Source organism: Lytechinus pictus, unplaced genomic scaffold (assembly GCF_037042905.1).
Source record: "Lytechinus pictus isolate F3 Inbred unplaced genomic scaffold, Lp3.0 scaffold_26, whole genome shotgun sequence".
Lineage (NCBI taxonomy): Eukaryota > Metazoa > Echinodermata > Echinoidea > Temnopleuroida > Toxopneustidae > Lytechinus > Lytechinus pictus.
The window spans coordinates 1,171,481-1,187,997 of NW_026974146.1; the positions used below are offsets into that span (position 1 = coordinate 1,171,481).

The window sequence follows — 16,517 nt, forward strand, 5'->3', positions numbered from 1 at the left end:
AGTGACTTTCTCCTTTATGATGAACATAAATAGAATTGAAGGAGTGACTTTCTCCTTTATGATAAACATAAATAGAATTGAAGGAGTGACTTTCTCCTTTATGATAAACATAATATAATTAAATGAGTGAATTTCTCCTTTATGATGAACATAATAGAATTAAATGAGTGAATTTCTCCTTTATGATAAACATAATAGAATTGAAGGAGTGACTTTCTCCTTTATGATAAACATAATAGAATTGAAGGAGTGACTTTCTCCTTTATGATAAACATAATAGAACTGAAAGAGTGACTTTCTCCTTTATGATAAACATAATAAAATTAAATGAGTGACTTTCTCCTTTATGATAAACATAATAGAATTAAATGAGTGACTTTCTCCTTTATGATAAACATAATAGAATTGAAGGAGTGACTTTCTCCTTTATGATAAACATAATATAATTGAAGGAATTACTTTCTTCTTTATGATAAACATAATATAATTGAAGGAATTACTTTGTTCTTTATGATAAACATAATATAATTAAATGAGTGAATTTCTTCTTTATGATAAACATAATAGAATTGAAGGAGTGGCTTTCTCCTTTATGATAAACATAATAGAACTGAAAGAGTGACTTTCTCCATTATGATAAACATAATATAATTGAGGAATTACTTTCTTCTTTATGATAAACATAATATAATTGAAGGAATTACTTTGTTCTTTATGATAAACATAATATAATTAAATGAGTGAATTTCTCCATTATGATAAACATAATAGAATTGAAGGAGTGACTTTCTCCTTTATGATAAACATACTAGAATTGAAGGAGTGACTTTCTCCTTTAGCATAAACATAATAGAATTGAAGGAGTGACTCTCTCCTTTATGATAAACATAATAGAATTAAATGAGTGACTTTCTCCTTTATGATGAACATAATAGAATTGAAGGAGTGACTTTCTCCTTTAGCATAAACATAATAGAATTGAAGGAGTGGCTTTCTTCTTTATGATAAACATAATAGAATTGAAGGAGTGACTTTCTCCTCTATGATAAACATAATAGAATTGAAGGAGTGACTTTCTCCTTTATGATAAACATAATATAATTGAAGGAGTGACTTTCTCCTCTATGATAAACATAATAGAATTGAAGGAGTGACTTTCTCCTTTATGATAAACATAATAGAATTGAAGGAGTGACTTTCTCCTCTATGATAAACATAATAGAATTGAAGGAGTGACTTTCTCCTTTATGATAAACATAATATAATTGAAGGAGTGACTTTCTCCTTTATGATAAACATAATAGAATTGAAGGAGTGTCTTTCTCCTTTATGATAAACATAATATAATTGAAGGAGTGACTTTCTCCTTTATGATAAACATAATAGAATTGAAGGAGTGACTTTCTCCTTTATGATAAACATAATAGAATTGAAGGAGTGACTTTCTCCTTTATGATAAACATAATAGAATTGAAGGAGTGACTTTCTCCTTTATGATAAACATACTAGAATTGAAGGAGTGACTTTCTACTTTATGATAAACATAATAGAATTGAAGGAGTGACTTTCTCCTTTATGATAAACATAATAGAATTGAAGGAGTGACTTTCTCCTTTATGATAAACATAATAGAATTGAAGGAGTGACTTTCTCCTTTATGAGAAACATAATAGAATTGAAGGAGTGACTTTCTCCTTTATGATAAACATACTAGAATTGAAGGAGTGACTTTCTCCTTTATGATAAACATAATAGAATTGAAGGAGTGACTTTCTCCTTTATGATAAACATAATAGAATTGAAGGAGTGACTTTCTCCTTTATGATAAACATACATGTAATAGAATTGAAGGAGTGACTTTCTCCTTTATGATGAACATAAATAGAATTGAAGGAGTGACTTTCTCCTTTATGATAAACATAATAAAATTAAATGAGTGACTTTCTCCTTTATGATGAACATAAATAGAATTGAAGGAGTGACTTTCTCCTTTATGATAAACATAAATAGAATTGAAGGAGTGACTTTCTCCTTTATGATAAACATAATATAATTAAATGAGTGAATTTCTCCTTTATGATGAACATAATAGAATTAAATGAGTGAATTTCTCCTTTATGATAAACATAATAGAATTGAAGGAGTGACTTTCTCCTTTATGATAAACATAATAGAATTGAAGGAGTGACTTTCTCCTTTATGATAAACATAATAGAACTGAAAGAGTGACTTTCTCCTTTATGATAAACATAATAAAATTAAATGAGTGACTTTCTCCTTTATGATAAACATAATAGAATTAAATGAGTGACTTTCTCCTTTATGATAAACATAATAGAATTGAAGGAGTGACTTTCTCCTTTATGATAAACATAATATAATTGAAGGAATTACTTTCTTCTTTATGATAAACATAATATAATTGAAGGAATTACTTTGTTCTTTATGATAAACATAATATAATTAAATGAGTGAATTTCTTCTTTATGATAAACATAATAGAATTGAAGGAGTGGCTTTCTCCTTTATGATAAACATAATAGAACTGAAAGAGTGACTTTCTCCATTATGATAAACATAATATAATTGAAGGAATTACTTTCTTCTTTATGATAAACATAATATAATTGAAGGAATTACTTTGTTCTTTATGATAAACATAATATAATTAAATGAGTGAATTTCTCCATTATGATAAACATAATAGAATTGAAGGAGTGACTTTCTCCTTTATGATAAACATACTAGAATTGAAGGAGTGACTTTCTCCTTTAGCATAAAAATAATAGAATTGAAGGAGTGACTTTCTCCTTTATGATGAACATAATAGAATTGAAGGAGTGACTTTCTCCTTTAGCATAAACATAATAGAATTGAAGGAGTGGCTTTCTTCTTTATGATAAACATAATAGAATTGAAGGAGTGACTTTCTCCTCTATGATAAACATAATAGAATTGAAGGAGTGACTTTCTCCTTTATGATAAACATAATATAATTGAAGGAGTGACTTTCTCCTCTATGATAAACATAATAGAATTGAAGGAGTGACTTTCTCCTTTATGATAAACATAATAGAATTGAAGGAGTGACTTTCTCCTCTATGATAAACATAATAGAATTGAAGGAGTGACTTTCTCCTTTATGATAAACATAATATAATTGAAGGAGTGACTTTCTCCTTTATGATAAACATAATAGAATTGAAGGAGTGACTTTCTCCTTTATGATAAACATAATATAATTGAAGGAGTGACTTTCTCCTTTATGATAAACATAATAGAATTGAAGGAGTGACTTTCTCCTTTATGATAAACATAATAGAATTGAAGGAGTGACTTTCTCCTTTATGATAAACATAATAGAATTGAAGGAGTGACTTTCTCCTTTATGATAAACATACTAGAATTGAAGGAGTGACTTTCTACTTTATGATAAACATAATAGAATTGAAGGAGTGACTTTCTCCTTTATGATAAACATAATAGAATTGAAGGAGTGACTTTCTCCTTTATGATAAACATAATAGAATTGAAGGAGTGACTTTCTCCTTTATGAGAAACATAATAGAATTGAAGGAGTGACTTTCTCCTTTATGATAAACATACTAGAATTGAAGGAGTGACTTTCTCCTTTATGATAAACATAATAGAATTGAAGGAGTGACTTTCTCCTTTATGATAAACATAATAGAATTGAAGGAGTGACTTTCTCCTTTATGATAAACATACTAGAATTGAAGGAGTGACTTTCTCCTTTATGATAAACATACTAGAATTGAAGGAGTGACTTTCTCCTTTATGATAAACATACTAGAATTGAAGGAGTGACTTTCTCCTTTATGATAAACATACTAGAATTGAAGGAGTGACTTTCTCCTTTATGATAAACATAATAGAATTAAAGGAGTGACTTTCTCCTTTATGATAAACATACTAGAATTGAAGGAGCGACTTTCTCCTTTATGATAAACATAATTGAATTAAAGGAGTGACTTTCTTCTTTATGATAAACATAATAGAATTGAAGGAGTGACTTTCTCCTTTATGATAAACATACTAGAATTGAAGGAGTGACTTTCTCCTTTATGATAAACATACTAGAATTGAAGGAGTGACTTTCTACTTTTTGATAAACATACTAGAATTGAAGGAGTGACTTTCTCCTTTATGATAAACATACTAGAATTTAAGGAGTGACTTTCTCCTTTATGATAAACATACTAGAATTGAAGGAGTGACTTTCTCCTTTATGATAAACATAATAGAATTGAAGGAGTGACTTTCTCCTTTATGATAAACATACTAGAATTGAAGGAGCGACTTTCTCCTTTATGATAAACATAATTTAATTGAAGGAGTGACTTTCTTCTTTATGATAAACATAATAGAATTGAAGGAGTGACTTTCTCCTTTATGATAAACATAATAGAATTGAAAGAGCGACTTTCTCCTTTATGATAAACATACTAGAATTTAAGGAGTGACTTTCTCCTTTTTGATAAACATACTAGAATTAAAGGAGTGACTTTCTCCTTTATGATAAACATACTAGAATTTAAGGAGTGACTTTCTCCTTTATGATAAACATACTAGAATTGGAGGAGTGACTTTCTCCTTTATGATAAACATAACATGATAAATAAAACATAATTAAAGGGAGGACATTCTCATTTTCTACAGCATAGTTGTTAGATCTTCTACCTCAGATAACATAATAGGATTCAAGGAAGAATAAAACAGTATTACCTCTGGAAGAGTTTGGCTTGATAACACATCAAACGGATGTAATTTTGACAGATGAAACATGGTTTTTGGTTAAGAATAATGTGAAAATATTTGGAATAGCTTTGAAAAAATTTGCATAAACATAACAAGGTGAATTCATGTTTTTAACATCACATACTCGGTCATAGATAAAAAAAACCATCAACGGGTGACAACTGCATAATCTTCTATGCTGAAAAGTTGAGTCTCTTAAAAATGCATCGCATGATATCATTAGATATGATACTTCCTTAACCAAAAAATGCCTGAATATCAGTTTGAAAGCATTTCGTATCATAAATTCATTGCAAAACATTCTGGGATAGAAAGAGCTCACAGTAATTTTATGATAAAAATATTGTTCCAGGGATAAAACTGAAATGGGTTCATGTACACACCATTGTAGGATCCAGTGACTGTCATGGAGTCCTATGAGATTGTTCTATTAATTAGAGCAGAATGAAACCGGTTAAGCCACCTAGATGGTTGGGATACTGGTTATAATAGTTTGTATGGATTACTTGGCACTATGTCACCAACACATACACTAAATAATCAAGTCCAAGGTGGTATATTTAGTCAAAAATTCCAAGGCTTTCATCCAGCATCACCGGTTACTATGGCAGTGTACTGTGCAGACGTCAGTGACATCATAATGCTTTTTACATCAATGCGCGCACATGTATAATCAATAGTGATAATCGATAATGACAATACATGTACATGACACAGTCCATGGCAGAGAAATGTCATTCATCAAAATATTTGTCTGAGGAAGAGGCGCCAGCAGCAGACTACTCATATTTAGAAAGCGGGTCCAACAGAGGAGCTGCCTTCTGAAAAATGCTTCTCATAAAGGTTTCCATATGCTAGGGATATTTAGAAAAAGGCAAAAATACAGGATTAATTCAACAGGATGTGGGCCCAGAATCCTGATACATATTATAAATCACTAAAAGCGTTTTCATGGCCAGGTAAGGTATTCCTGATACATGTAAATTAATAATGTTAAGACATGTTTTTATGACCAGTTTAGGTACAATTATTGCACTCCTCGTAGGCCTACATATAAATGTGTATTCCTCGTAAATATAAATCAGTCCTGTAAAAAATCTGTTTTATGAACTATATTGTTCGGTTTTACTAATTTTAGCTACAATTTTTGTCTTCCTCAAACATACAACTAAGTAAGAAGTTTCATGACCAATTTAAGTACAATTACAGTTTTCCTCATACATACATATTAATATTGCACATAAACCTGTTTCATGACCTATTTAGATACAATTGCTGTGTTCCTCATATGAATCAAGTACTAGTGGACGAAGCAGTTTCATGATCAGTTTAAGTACAATCATTATGTTCCTCATACTTATTATTGTAAATAATTATTTCCTTTACATGACCAGTTTAGGTACAATTATCGTTTGCCCAAAGCATTTCTACAAAGCCATTTCATGACCAGTCTACGTTATTATTTTACTTGTCATACATTTATAAATGAGTTGGCCCATTGTAATGATCAAATTAATGAGCAGTGTAAAAACTGTTTATACATTGATCATATCTAGGTTGTATCAGCCTGAGTGAAGAGGTCACCTTTACCTTAATAAGTTTATTAGTTCACCTACCGTATCTACATGTAGTCACTGAGTGTTTGTAAGAATGATTGAAGATCCTTCTGAGGCTTTCCATTGAACATGAAATTTCCTTTACTGATCTGAGGGAAAGAACCCTGAAAGAATAGAAGCATCATTGGAAATAGTAATTCACCAAATCATTTCTTTATTCTCATTTTCATAATGCTAAAAATTGTATCATGCATAGAATATACCTTTCTTATTTTATTTAAATTCTATATAGGTCATATCAGGCGCGGATTCTGAGTTGGACTTTTAAAGGGGGCTGATTAATGCACGCGAAGGTTGCCAACACTTGCAAAGCGTGCTCCCTAGGGGGGGGAGGATGCAGGGAGGGGGAGTTTGCCCCCTTGTGTGCGGAGCAAGAAGTTTTTGATATATCATCAAATTCTAATAAACATAAGACGTCTCTTGCGTCTCTAGGAGAAAGCTGAAATGAGGCGAATTTTTTAATAGTGATGAGAAAGAGAACAGGAGGAGGACAAAGAGAAATAGAGAGAAAGAGAGGGAGAGAGAAAATAGACAGACAATGCAACATAAATATACAAGTAATTTTCACAATAAAATTACTCAATATGATAATCTAGTGTTTTGTGTCCTTTTTATACTGTTATGTATCCTCTTAAATTTCTCGATTGTTTTTGTCTAAAAATTTACCATCTGAAATTCATGGAAAACCATACAAAGGACTTCAATATTTCCTTGCATTATTTTGAGTTTTCAACACAAATAACCTTTGCTTACATTGTACATGTAGAAAACAAATACAATTTACATGTATAACCTATGACCTACTTTCAAGAACTGAACTTGCCATGACACTTCACATCTTTTATCATTAAAAGAATTGACCTTCTATGTTATTTGACACACGTTATTTTTAATGCATCAATAATTTTCTTGCTTTAATACTCCATTTTTCTAATGGAATTACATGTATCAGCTATTGTAAGTTATAATCATTCTGAAATTGATAAACATATACATGTATCTATTTTTTCTATTTTCACATCCTTTATCATTATTAAAAGAATAGACCCTCCATGTTATTTGATAGATTGTTTTTACTGCAAGTACATTAAAATTAAACTTTCTGTTTCTCAATAAATTAAACATACCAATGTTTCTACATGGATTTGCCTGATGCAAATTCACAAATGGAGAGGGGGGGGGGGGATCCACTCGTCAATGGAAGTGCCCCTCCCCCCCCCCCCCCCCCGGGGTTCTCATCATTTCATCAAACAGGATACATGTAATTTAAAAATTCCACCACTCTTTCCAATCCTTACTCCTCCATCTTTTTTTTCTCAATATTTAATAGTCTCCCAAAAAATATATATATTATGCCTCCTCTCTATCTTTACATCTATCATAGAGCTATTACAAATACAATAGCTATTACAATAGCTCTATGCATCTATCATTCTATATTGTTAGACAAACTTTGCATCATCAATCCTTTTTCCATGGTAAACTGTTATAAAATCTCAATTTAAAGTTGACTGTGATATGGGTCTCTTAAAAAATGTTTCCCTTTCTGAGACTCACTAAATAATGACACAAAATGCACATTAAGAATATCCCTTTAATAAAGTTATGTTCATTATGTAAAGAATAAGCATTAATATCTGAAATAGACACCTAGATGTCAGTGAAGGCAATAGTAATTAATAATAAAGATTCCTGATACCTTGAAGCAATGTAAAAAGAGCTCACATTGTTCTCTAAAGGTTAGATGGTTTATTTGATATAATGTTAAATTTATCTTTTGAAAATAAACAAGATGATGCCCATCTAGATGTTTAGTAAATGTACACAGTAATTCCTAACATTTAACAGAGATGTATAAAATTCAGAGTTCACATGTCATTATCCACAGGATAGAGTCTCACTTTCTTAAGTTTTATTTTTCATCCCAATTGTTTATATACACTATGTAAAAGTGTCAGGGAGATTCCCTAAAATGTGTACAAGCCATTCACATATGTTATCATGTTAATTACATTCATGTACATGCTCCCCTTCATTTGACTATTTCTGACTTTGGTTGACTAGAAGGTCAAGTACACAATAATTGTAAACCACTAGACAAATGGAATGTAAATTACTTTCTGGAGTTTACTGGTTGGTATAGCATAATGGATTGCACCATTAGTTCAACATGAATAGCTCCATGCATTAAAACAGATCATGTGCATGTACATGTATAGTGATTGTCTTTGTAGAAAAATCATGAATATTTTCTTTTACAAAGTTCACAATTTTGAAAATTCTACAAATAGTTCCTTTCTCTAAAAAATATTGGATTTCATTCTAACTTCTATTCAGCATTATTAATTGAAGTCGATGGTGCATAACATCCAGGAAGTAGGACTGTGATTCATTTAGGGCACTAAATTAATATAGAATACAATATCTAATCATGGTTAACCTTAATAACCATCAGAGACAAGCACTACATGTAATTTTGCAGACTGTTCATTGCAGCATTTGATACTGGGTAAATTTCCTTTTCTTTGCTAGACCTACAAATTTTGCTCCTAGTAGTTACCAAACAGAATTAATAAACTATTTGAAATTGATATTCAAATACAAGGGTAGTAAACTATCCTGTACTAACACTTCAATCCAATTAGCAGCCTGTCAATATCCACTATTCTATTTCAAACAGAATTTATTGAATGACCATTCATAAATCATTACATCCTATAAAGCAAAATAAATAAAGCAAACAAGCAAAACACACAAACACCCATAACCAATGCATAACATAGTATAAGAACTCAATGTTATTAAGTCAGTAAGATGCTAGGTCACTGGATGAGATTGTTGACAAGTCTCATGTATTCAACACACAAACATATATCATTACACACATAAGATTTAAATTAAAAACAACATTACAACTATTCATTTTTAATATAAATCTATTAATTATGAGTACTATAAAGCCATTGAGATGTATATTCTACAGATATATGTCATCAGACACCAACTCACTAAACATAGTCTTGCCAACAGATACATGTATATGTAAAGTTGGTTGAAAAACATTAATTTGAAACTGATGCCAAGTTGTAAGGCAGGTATTTATCTTCTACAATATGTGAGTCAGCAAGAAAACAGTATGTTCATATTCATATGCATTTTCCATTCCAGCTTTAATACCATCTCAATCTAAACCACCTGGTCATTGTTCATTTCATCCTATTATTATGTTCCATGTATACACTCAATGTAGCTCTCACTGTACTGTATACATTGTATGTATTATGGTCAATATCACTCTCATACACATACCACATGTACCTCTGATATTCAATGATCTACTTTCTCTCCCACCTTTTTGAAGCTGATATTTCTCTTTATATCTTCCATGTGTATTATCATATTAGAGATAACTAGGAAGAATCACATATGGATAAAGTTAAAAAGGATTCCATGTTTCGACATCAATCATAACCAAACACTTGAAGATATGACAATTTCTCAATTACAGCATACTTGTGCACTAGAACCAAATTTGAAAAAGAAATCTCATCTAGTCTCCTTTATTTATAAACACTCTCAAACAATATTTCTAAGTAGCTTGAAATATGTTCTTTAATGTATTTAACACAATAAAATTAGATAAACACTTTTTCACTATTCCAAGTTTTCCAAACATGATGTGAGAATAAAATAGAGGCAGACATACCTTCAAGGTTGAAGCCTTCTCATTCAGATGAGAACAGAACTCTTGGACCCAAACTCCTCTCAGTATCAGGTTAGTCAGGTTAGGTAGGGAGCATAAAGCTTCAACTAGGTGATGTGAAGAGGCTGATGATAGAGGCTTATAATTATCAATCTGAAGAGTATGGACCTACATGTGTACAAACATTGACCATTAAACATACATGTACATATCAGATGGTATGATCATGCTGTAATGCTTCAAGTTTAAACTGGTTAAAAAATGTGTTGATAAGGCTAATGTTTGCATCACAACATAACATTTTAGCATCCATACCTGTTTAGGCTTCACAGCTTTTCTGTTGATGTGTATTTTGTTTATAAAAGACATTTTAATACCTATGAATTTTGAAAGAAGGAATTATTACAGGTAATCTCTGTACCCTTATTCTACATTATAGCATCACTTTCAACAATTTCTGAGATATCACAAAAATGATCAATTTAAGATCATACATAAGACCATAATAATCTCAGATACTCTGTGATATGTTTGTTACTCCATATTTGTATTCTATTTTCAGTAACCTTTTACCCTGCATACCATCTCAATCTAAACCACCTGGTCATTGTTCATTTCATCCTATTGTTATGTTTCATGTATACACTCAATGTAGCTCTCACTGTACTGTATACATTGTATGTATCATGGTCAATATCACTCTCATACACATATCACATGCACCTCTGATATTCAATGATCTACTTTCTCTCCCACCTTTTTGAAGCTGATATTTCTCTTTATATCTTCCATGTATACCAATTTTATTAAGAGATGTCTAGTCAAAATCACAGACGGACATAGTTGTAAACAATTCCTTATCTCTGCATCAACGATAACCAAACACTTGATGATATGACAATTTTTCAATTACAGCATACCTGTGCATTAGAGCCAAATTTCCAAAACATTTACTCATCTAGTCTCCTTTATTAATAAACACTCCTAAATAGTAGTAAAAAATAGGTTCTTTTATAATGTATTTAACACAATAAAATTAGACCTTTTTTTCTTCATTATTCCATGTTTTCAAACATGTTATGAGTATAAAGTAGAAGCAAGCATACCTTCAAGGTTGAAGCCTTCTCATTCAATTGAGAATAGAACTCCTCCTGGCCCCAAACTCCTATCAGTATCAGGTTAGTCAGGTTAGGTAGGGAGCATAAAGCTTCTACTAGGTGATGTGAAGAGGCTGATGATAGAGGCTTATTATTACAAATCTGAAGAGTATGGACCTACATGTGTACAAACATTGATCATTAAACATACATGTACATGTACATATCAGATGGTATGATCATGCTGTAATGCTTCAAGTTAAACTGGTTCAAAAATGTGTTGATAAGGCTAATGTTTGGATATGTATTTCACAACATAACATTTTAGCATCCATACCTGATAAGGCTTCACAGCTTTTCTGTTGAAGTATATTTTCAGTTGAAGTATATTTTCAGTAACATTTTACCCTGCATACCATCTCAATCTAAACCACCTGGTCATTGTTCATTTCATCCTATTGTTATGTTCCATGTATACACTCAATGTAGCTCTCATTGTACTGTATACATTGTATGTATCATGGTCAATATCACTCTCATACACATACCACATGTACCTCTGATATTCAATGATCTACTTTCTCTCCCACCTTTTTGAAGCTGATATTTCTCTTTATATCTTCCATGTGTATTATCATATTAGAGATGACTAGGAAGAATCACATATGGATAAAGTTAAAAAGGATTCCATGTTTCGACATCATAACCAAACACTTGAAGATAATGAATTGACAATTTCTCAATTACAGCATATCTGTGCATTAGAGTCAAATTTTCAAAACATTTACTCATCTAGTATCCTTTATTAATAAACACTCCCATACAATACATCTAAACAGTATAAAAAATTATGTTCTCTAACATATTTAACACTATAAAATCGAATAAACACTTTTTGATTATTCCATATTTTCAAACATGTTATGAGTATAAAGTAGAAGCAAGCATACCTTCAAGGTTGAAGCCTTCTCTTTCAGATGAGAACAGAACTCCTCGTCACAAACTCTACTCAGTGTCAGGTTAGTCAGGTTAGGTAGGAAGCATAAAGCTTCTACTAGGTGATGTGAAGAGGCTGATGATAGAGGCTCATTATTCCAAATATGAAGAGTATGGACCTACATGTGTACAAACATTGATCATTAAACATACATGTACATATCAGATGGTATGATCATGCTGTAATACTTCAAGTTAAACTGGTTCAAAAATGTGTTGATAAGGCTAATGTATTCATAGATGTACTTCACAACATAACATTTTAGCATCCATACATGTTTAGGCTTTATAGCTTTTCTGTTGATGTGTATTTTGTTTACAAAAGACATTTCAATACCTATGAATTTTGAAATAAGGAATTGTTACAGGTAATCTCTGTACCCTGATTCAACATTATAGCATCACTTTCAACAATTTCTGAGATATCACAAAAATGATTAATTTAAGATCATACATGTGAAGACCATAATAATCTCGGATACTCTGTGATATGTTTGTTACTTCATATTTGTATTCTATTTTCAGTAACCTTTTACCCTGCATACCATCTCAATCTAAACCACCTGGTCATTGTTCATTTCATCCTATTGTTATGTTCCATGTATACACTCAATGTAGCTCTCACTGTACTGTATACATTGTATGTATCATGGTCAATATCACTCTCATACATATACCACATGCACCTCTGATATTCAATGATCTACTTTCTCTCCGACCTTTTTGAAGCTGATATTTCTCTTTATATCTTCCATGCGTATTATCATATAAGAGATGACTAGGAAGAATCACATATGGATAAAGTTAAAAAGGATTCCATGTTTCGACATCATAACCAAACACTTGACGATAATGAATTGACAATTTCTCAATTACAGCATATATGTGCATTAGAGTCAAATTTCCAAAACATTTACTCATCTAGTATCCTTTATTAATAAACACTCCCATACAATACATCTAAATAGTATAAAAAATTATGTTCTCTAACATATTTAACACTATAAAATCGAATAAACACTTTTTGATTATTCCATATTTTCAAACATGTTATGAGTATAAAGTAGAAGCAAGCATACCTTCAAGGTTGAAGCCTTCTTATTCAGATGAGAACAGAACTCCTCCTTGTCACAAACTCCACTCAGTATCAGGTTAGTCAGGTTAGGTAGGGAGCATAAAGCTTCTACTAGGTGATGTGAAGAGGCTGATGATAGAGGCTCATCAATCAAAATCTCAAGAGTATGGACCTACATGTGTACAAACATTGATCATTAAACATACATGTACATATCAGATGGTATGATCATGCTGTAATCCTTCAAGTTGAACTGGTTCAAAAATGTGTTGATAAGGCTAATGTATTCATAGATGTATTTCACAACATAACATTTTAGCATCCATACATGTTTAGGCTTTATAGCTTTTCTGTTGAGGTGTATTTTGTTAAAGGACTGCATATTTTGAATATCTCTGAATCTTGAAATAAGGAATTGTTACAGGTAATCTCTGTACCCTTATTCTACATTATATCATCACTTTGAACAATTTCTGAGATATCATGAAATGATTAATTTAAGATCATACATGTGAAGACCATAATAATCTCAGATACTCTGTGATATGTTTGTTCCTTCATATTTGTATTCTATTTTCAGTAACCTTTTACCCTACATACCATCTCAATCTAAACCACCTGGTCATTGTTCATTTCATCCTATTGTTATGTTCCATGTATACACTCAATGTAGCTCTCACTGTACTGTATACATTGTATGTATCATGGTCAATATCACTCTCATACACATACCACATGTACCTCTGATATTCAATGATCTACTTTCTCTCCCACCTTTTTGAAGCTGATATTTCTCTTTATATCGTCCATGTATACCAATTTTATTAAGAGATGTCTAGTCAAAATCACAGACGGACATAGTTGTAAACAATTCCTTATCTCTGCATCAACGATAACCAAACACTTGATGATATGACAATTTTTCAATTACAGCATACCTGTGCATTAGAGCCAAATTTCTAAAACATTTACTCATCTAGTCTCCTTTATTAATAAACACTCCTAAATAGTATAAAAATATGTTCTTAAATGTATTTAACACAATAAAATTAGACTTTTTTTTCTTCATTATTCCATGTTTTCAAACATGTTATGAGTATAAAGTACAAGCAAGCATACCTTCAAGGTTGAAGCCTTCTCATTCAGATGAGAACAAAACTCCTCCTCGTCACAAACTCCTCTCTGCATCAGGTTAGTCAGGTTAGGTAGGGAGCATAAAGCTTCTACTAGGTGATGTGAAGAGGCTGATGATAGAGGCTTATTATTCCAAATCTTAAGAGTATGGACCTACATGTGTACAAACATTGATCATTAAACATACATGTACATATCAGACGGTATGATCATGTGGTAAAACTGGTTCAAAAATGTGTTGATAAGGCTAATGTTTGGATATGTATTTCACAACATAACATTTTAGCATCCATACCTGATAAGGCTTCACAGCTTTCCTGTTGAAGTATATTTTCAGCAACCTTTTACCCTGCATACCATCTCAATCTAAACCACCTGGTCATTGTTCATTTCATCCTATTGTTATGTTCCATGTATACACTCAATGTAGCTCTCACTGTACTGTATACATTGTATGTATCATGGTCAATATCACTCTCATACACATACCACATGTACCTCTGATATTCAATGATCTACTTTCTCTCCCACCTTTTTGAAGCTGATATTTCTCTTTATATCTTCCATGTGTATTATCATATTAGAGATGACTAGGAAGAATCACATATGGATAAAGTTAAAAAGGTTTCCATGTTTCGACATCATAACCAAACACTTGAAGATAAGGAATTGACAATTTCTCAATTACATGTAGAGCCAAATTTCCGAAACATTTACTCATCTAGTCTCCTTCATTTGTAAACACTCTCAAACAATATACATGTATCTAAGTAGCATAAAATATGCTCTTTAATGTATTTAACACAATAAAATTAGATAAACACTTTTTCACTATTCCAAGTTTTCCAAACATGATGTGAGAATAAAGTAGAGGCGGATATACCTTCAAGGTTGAAGCCTTCTCATTCAGATGAGAACAGAACTCCTGGCCCCAAACTCCATATAGTATCAGGTTAGTCAGGTTAGGTAGGAAGCATAAAGCTTCTACTAGGTGATGTGAAGAGGCTGATGATAGAGGCTTATTATTCCTAATCTCAAGAGTATGGACCTACATGTGTACAAACATTGATCATTAAACATACATGTACATATCAGATGGTATGATCATGTGGTAAAACTGGTTCAAAAATGTGTTGATAAGGCTAATGTTTGGATATGTATTTCACAACATAACATTTTAGCATCCATACCTGATAAGGCTTCACAGCTTTTCTGTTGAAGTATATTTTCAGTTGAAGTATATTTTCAGTAACATTTTACCCTGCATACCATCTCAATCTAAACCACCTGGTCATTGTTCATTTCATCCTATTGTTATGTTCCATGTATACACTCAATGTAGCTCTCACTGTACTGTATACATTGTATGTATCATGGTCAATATCACTCTCATACACATACCACATGCACCTCTGATATTAAATTATCTAATTTCTCTCTTAACTTGTTAAAGCTGATATTTCTCTTTTTATCTTCCATGTATACCTATTTTATGAAGAAATATCTTGTAAAACTGACTGACGGACAAAGTTGTAAACAATTCTTTATTTCTACATCAGTCATAACCAAACACTTGAGGACATGACAAATTGTTTCAATTACAGCATACCTGTGCATTAGAGCCAAATTTCCAAAACATTTACTCATCTAGTCTCCTTTATTACTAATCACTCCTAAATAGTATAAAAATATGTTCTTTAATGTATTTAACAATAAAATCAGATAAACATTTTTTTTTATTATTCCACGTTTTCAAGCATGGTGTGGGTATAAAGTAGAGGCGGATATACCTTCAAGGTTGAAGCCTTCTTATTCAGATGAGAACAGAACTCCTGGCCCCAAACTGCATATAGTGTCAGGTTAGTCAGGTTAGGTAGGGAGCATAAAGCTTCTACTAGGTGATGTGAAGAGGCTGATGATAGAGGCTTATTATTCCTAATCTCAAGAGTATGGACCTACATGTGTACAAACATTGATCATTAAACATACATGTACATATCAGATGGTATGATCATGCTGTAATGCTTCAAGTTAAACTGGTTCAAAAATGTGTTGATAAGGCTAATGTTTGCATCACAACATAACATTTTAGCATCCATACCTGTTTAGGTTTTACA

At 31.5% G+C, this 16,517-nt stretch overlaps 1 protein-coding gene across 1 annotated transcript in view; it reads right to left on the minus strand.

Moving 5' to 3' along the window:
- Positions 1-4,128: 4,128 nt before the first annotated feature.
- Positions 4,129-16,517, minus strand: part of LOC135158035 (uncharacterized) — a 34,011-nt gene continuing 21,622 nt past the window's right edge. The window contains exons 7-15 of the mRNA XM_064115295.1: positions 16,191-16,355; positions 15,284-15,448; positions 14,386-14,553; positions 13,271-13,438; positions 12,146-12,310; positions 11,205-11,372; positions 10,102-10,266; positions 6,396-6,499; positions 4,129-5,633 (exon numbers count right to left, since the gene is read on the minus strand). Coding sequence (XP_063971365.1) covers positions 6,401-6,499; positions 10,102-10,266; positions 11,205-11,372; positions 12,146-12,310; positions 13,271-13,438; positions 14,386-14,553; positions 15,284-15,448; positions 16,191-16,355 — 1,263 coding nt within the window. The 3' untranslated portion in view covers positions 4,129-5,633; positions 6,396-6,400. The remainder of the gene's footprint in view (positions 5,634-6,395; positions 6,500-10,101; positions 10,267-11,204; positions 11,373-12,145; positions 12,311-13,270; positions 13,439-14,385; positions 14,554-15,283; positions 15,449-16,190; positions 16,356-16,517) is intronic.